Consider the following 5,078-nt stretch of genomic DNA (forward strand, 5'->3'; position numbering starts at 1 on the left):
GCTGTGCTCCTTGTTGATTGCCATACTCGTTTTGATACTGTTATTGTGTGCAGTGGTTTGCTGTGCTCCTTGTTGATTGCCATACTCTTTTTGATACTGTTTTATTGTGTGCAGGGGTTTGCTGTGCTCCTTGTTGATTGCCATACTCGTTTTGATACTGTTTTATTGTGTGCAGTGGTTTGCTGTGCTCCTTGTTGATTGCCATACTCTTTTTGATACTGTTTTATTGTGTGCAGTGGTTTGCTGTGCTCCTTGTTGATGGCCCTACATTTTTATACGGTTCTATAATGTGCAGTGGGTTGCCGTGCTTTGTACTGTGTGCAGTGTTCTGATAGGCTGTGTCATCTTAACTCACGGGCAGTACTGGTTATTGGGAGGAAGGGGGGCCGCTGGGCTTACTGAGAGTTGACCTCTGGGTGGGGACTTTTGTTGGGGTGTTTTAATTAATTAGTGCCTTAATAAAAACTATATTATTGTACCGTTATCTGTTTCCGGCTTGCATTCTCTTCATCTGACACCGGACCAGACCGGGTAAAAAAAGGTGGTGGCAGCATTACGCTATCTTGACAATATAACAAACCAGGTTTATTACAATACCATTCGAAGCGGGCAAACTGTCATGGCAGCTGTCTCCCGTAACTGTTTCCAGTCTTACAGCTCTGGATCAGACAAAGGGGTAACACTTTACAATAACGTACACAAATACTATAGTAGTTACTAGTAAACTAACCATTAACTAATAGCCAGTTAATGAGTAGCTAATGAAAAATTTGGCATTAGTCAATCACTAGTTAATCATAGTTAATGAGTAGGTAGTCATTAGTTAATGATTAGTATCTAATTTCCTGAGTAGAGTAGTTAATCATTACATAATGATTACTAAATGTCAGCTCGTGAATAGAGTAGTTAATCATTACTTAATGATTCCAAAATGTCAGTGCGTGAATGTATTAGTTAATCATTAGTTAATCATTAGTCAAGGTCACATTGTGAGTATAGTAGTTAATCATTAGTTCATGATTAGTTGTTAGTTCCTTAGTAGAGTAATTACTCATTAGTTAATGGTTAGTCAATGGTCAGTTTGGGAGTATATAGTTGTTAGTTATTCATTACTTAATTACTTAATTATTACCTGTCCATTAGTTACTCTTTTTGGGTACCCTATTGTAAAGTGGTGCCTCATACTCGGTAGTTTATGAATACTGAATCATTACTTAATTATTATCTGTCTATTAGTTAGTCTTTTTGTGTACCCTATTGTAAAGTGGTGCATCATACTCAGTAGTTTATGAATACTGAATCATTACTTAATAATTACCTGTCCATTAGTTACTCTTTTTGTGTACCCTATTGTAAAGTGGTGCATCATACTCTGTAGTTTGAGTACTGAATCATTACCTGTCCATTTGTTACTCTTTTTGCACCCTAATATAAAGTGAAAGATATCCTTATCAAATAAACACTCCCTCCAGGTGAGATTCGAACCCTGAACCCCAAGATTGTTAAATTGTAAGCCTGGTTCTCTACCATCTGAGCTAACCAGCCTGTTGCTTGTTAGAGCCATACTATCGAATGTAGAGCCGGAGACCAAGTATTATAGTTTAAAGGTATATTCCACCCAAATACTACTTTCTGTCCAAGTACTTACAAGTACTTAGACATAGGTATGTTTCAGCCAAATACTACTTAAGTACTTGGACATGAAGTAGTATTTGGATGGAATATACCTTTAAAACTATAAGTATTTGGAGAGAAGGTAGTATTTGGGTGGAATATATCTTAAAAACTATAAGTACTTGAACAGAAAGTAGTATGTGGATAGGACATAATACTTAGTCTCTGACTCTACAGACCTATAGTATGGCTCTACCAAATAGCAGGCTGGTCAGCTCAGATGGTAGAGAACCAGACTTACAATTTAACAATCTTGGGGTTCAGGGTTCGAATCTCACCTGGAGGGAGTGTTTATTTGATAAGGATATCTTTCACTTTATATTAGGGTGCGAAAAGAGTAACAAATTGACAGGTAATGATTCAGTTAATGTTCATGTTAACTAACCCATATCAATCCTAATTTCTATTGCGATATTTAGATTTTGCGCATTTCTGACGGTAATGGAAACACGACTACTGACAGCAACCAATAATTTGGGACTGAAAAATACGTCACCGAATCAGCTGGGCAATCTACGGTCGGTGACATAGGGACAGACAGGCAGAAAGACAGGCAGGCAGACAGAAACAGGCAGACAGGCAGGCAGGTAGGCTATAGACAGACTATAGCAATATCTAAATAGGACAGATTTAAGCTGATGATAACATTGATTTGTTGATCAATCAAAGTATCTCAATACACACTGGATACCACTCCACTGACAGTATTTAACTTGCACTTTATTTTGCGATCAACAGTCATTCTGTGTTGTTTTGCTGTTTCACTTTGAGGGGCTGTGATTGAGCTGGTGTAACGGCTGTAGAATGTTCACAAAAATAAAATGGACCACATTGACTCAGCTACACTGGCTCCCGTCTGAGAGACGATTATCCGCCCTAATAATAATAGCATCTTTTCACCACACTTTTTAAATGATTGTGTTATTTTGAAAATGTGATACTTTTATGAAATTCCTAATAAAAATTCAATTCAATTCAATTCACTGCTCAGTCACATGAACTCCATGGACTGACTGTTGTGTTGATGTGTGTGAGCCTGCAGCCAATCATGTGTGATGACAGACAACAGCTAACAAGATGAGTGACAGTCACAAATGAAGCAGTATTTGATGCATTTTAATAACAGACAACCTAAAGGCAGAATGTAAGGTAAATATATTATATCATATTAAACAGGGTTTACTATGTTGTTATATACATCATGTTATGTTTTTACATTATTCCATTACCAAACATAGGCTAATGTAAAATTATGGTATTCTGGAAATTATAAGCTTTAGTAGGCTATAATTAATTGAATAATGTAAGTGATACATATGCACACATACCAATCATAAGTCAAAACATTACTAATTTACTGAATGATAAAAGCCAGAAGGGGCCAGTAGGATATTAACTGAAGAGCCATTTGGGAGACCAAAGAGCCGGCTCTCATTACTGAGCTGAGCTAAATGATCTGGATCACTAAAAAGAGACAGAATTCTCATCATGAGTGAAAACACAACTGGAGGTAATAAAGTTTACAGAGTATGCTAACAAGCTTCACTCTGATTGGGTAGGCTGGTGTAAACAAAGAAAGTCACAAATTGTAGGTAGTTCAATATTTGAGAGAAAATAATTGATTCAACTGTATTTATATTAGTAATAGTAAAACTCTGTGTTGGGGACAAGGCGAAAATGGTGAAATTTCAAATATAACAGTATAAAAGTAGATAGAAAAATATTCCGAGAGAATAATAAAGACTAGGTGAGTAATAAATCATACTAAGCAATGATAACAAAAACAACATGAAAAAAAGTATTAAAAATGCATCCCAGGGACATGAAAGTGCCCGAAATAAAATAATCACCTGTGAGTGTGCGAGGCAGCGAGGCATGCTAGAAATGAGCACACAATATTTCTAGCATAATGTAATTTAATAAAAGTATGTAGGCTAAAATAGGCTACTCAGAGTGTGTTCATAAATTCAATCTGATGCTCTAAACATCAGTCTAGACTAACATGAGAGGGCGGCTGTTCAAAGAAATTCAATGCTTTATGAACGGTCCAGTTTGAGTGCACTCTGGTGCTCAGAGTGACTGTTTACAAATGCACCCATAATATAAGCAGTGATTGACTAGTCCAAATGCCACAATAGAAAGCTTTGTAATTTCAAAGTTAAACAGTGAAAATGTAAATATTTATTACTGAAAAGAACAAACAGATAAAAAGTTAATTGATTTGTTTGTGTGAAAGTTAACATGTGAGGTGAATCAGTACAGATCCACACAGCAGAGAGAAGCAGTATAAAACCAGCAGGACAGATAGCAGTCTGTTAACTCCTGCAGCTCCTTCAGTCGCCTCACATCATCAATAACTGATCAATAACTAATCAGTTGCATTCGATTCCTTTGATGAGGAAGAAGGTTCCTGTGGCCACGCCCAGCAGAGCCACGGTCAGACCCAGTCCACAAAACACCTCAGGTCCGATCCCCGGCTGCTCCTGCTCCACATCTGAGGAGGAACCAAACACATGAACAACACACAGGAAGACAGCATCACAGCTATAGTTTTGGTTGGTGTTAGCTAGACTAACTGTAGTTTTGGTTAGCTAACAGATAAAGGTGCCTCACTCCAGATCCGGGTCAGCGGCTGGCTCAAGGCTTGGTGCTCCACAGAACAGCTGTAGATGTCTCCAAGCTGTGGGATGAAGCTCAGCCTGGCAACCTGGCTGAAGGTGCCATCTTTGTTGGGGTAGGGGACGTTGAGGCTGGTTCCTTCAGTCACGTTCACATCGTTCCTGGTCCAGTAGACCTTGACAGGAGCGGGGTAGAACCCCGTCACATGGGCGATGAGGTGGTTCTCCACTCCCAGCTCCACATCATCTCTGGTGTAGATGAAGCTGTGAGGAGCATCTAAAACAATACAATATCATGTAAACCTCTGCACAATTCATACCAACATCCCTTTTCATGTCTCAGTAGCATTAAATATGTTTTCTGAGTTCTGTCAAAAGACTTTTAGTTACTTAGTTATATATATATATATATATATATATATATATATATATATATATATATATATATATATATATATATATATAACCCTGTATGGATGTGATGGATGCTTGCTATTATTGTTGTATGGCCTGTTCGAGATTAAACCCTTTGATTTCAGGGAAAACAGATGTTTTATCCAGGTGTGTGTGTGTGTGTGTGTGTGTGTGTGTGTGTGTGTGTGTGTGTGTGTGTGTGTGTGTGTGTGTGTGGTGTGTGTGTGTGTGTGTGTGAAGTCTGCAAGTAGGCTATGTGGCGTGCTCATTCCCGGCAGGTATGGACTTATAGTGTCTATATGAAATATTATGTTCTTATACATTATGGTAAAATCATTAAGGCTATTGCACCTTTTTAAACACAGCATTACA

At 37.9% G+C, this 5,078-nt stretch overlaps 2 protein-coding genes across 2 annotated transcripts in view; both read right to left on the bottom strand.

The window, feature by feature from the left end:
• Nucleotides 1–2,779: 2,779 nt before the first annotated feature.
• LOC310794591 (rano class II histocompatibility antigen, B alpha chain-like) overlaps nucleotides 2,780–5,078 on the bottom strand; it is a 117,143-nt gene continuing 114,844 nt past the window's right edge. Inside the window, exon 5 of the transcript XR_014553574.1 lies at nucleotides 2,780–2,805. The gene's annotated coding sequence lies outside the window, so the exon portion shown is untranslated. The remainder of the gene's footprint in view (nucleotides 2,806–5,078) is intronic.
• LOC310794598 (HLA class II histocompatibility antigen, DP alpha 1 chain-like) overlaps nucleotides 2,818–5,078 on the bottom strand; it is a 3,114-nt gene continuing 853 nt past the window's right edge. The window contains exons 3-4 of the mRNA XM_083656584.1: nucleotides 4,288–4,569; nucleotides 2,818–4,168 (exon numbers count right to left, since the gene is read on the bottom strand). Of these exons, the coding sequence (XP_083512710.1) occupies nucleotides 4,047–4,168; nucleotides 4,288–4,569 (404 nt within the window). The 3' untranslated portion in view covers nucleotides 2,818–4,046. The remainder of the gene's footprint in view (nucleotides 4,169–4,287; nucleotides 4,570–5,078) is intronic.

The sequence above is a fragment of the Poromitra crassiceps genome (assembly GCF_964638095.1).
Source record: "Poromitra crassiceps genome assembly, chromosome: 20".
Taxonomy (NCBI): domain Eukaryota; kingdom Metazoa; phylum Chordata; class Actinopteri; order Beryciformes; family Melamphaidae; genus Poromitra; species Poromitra crassiceps.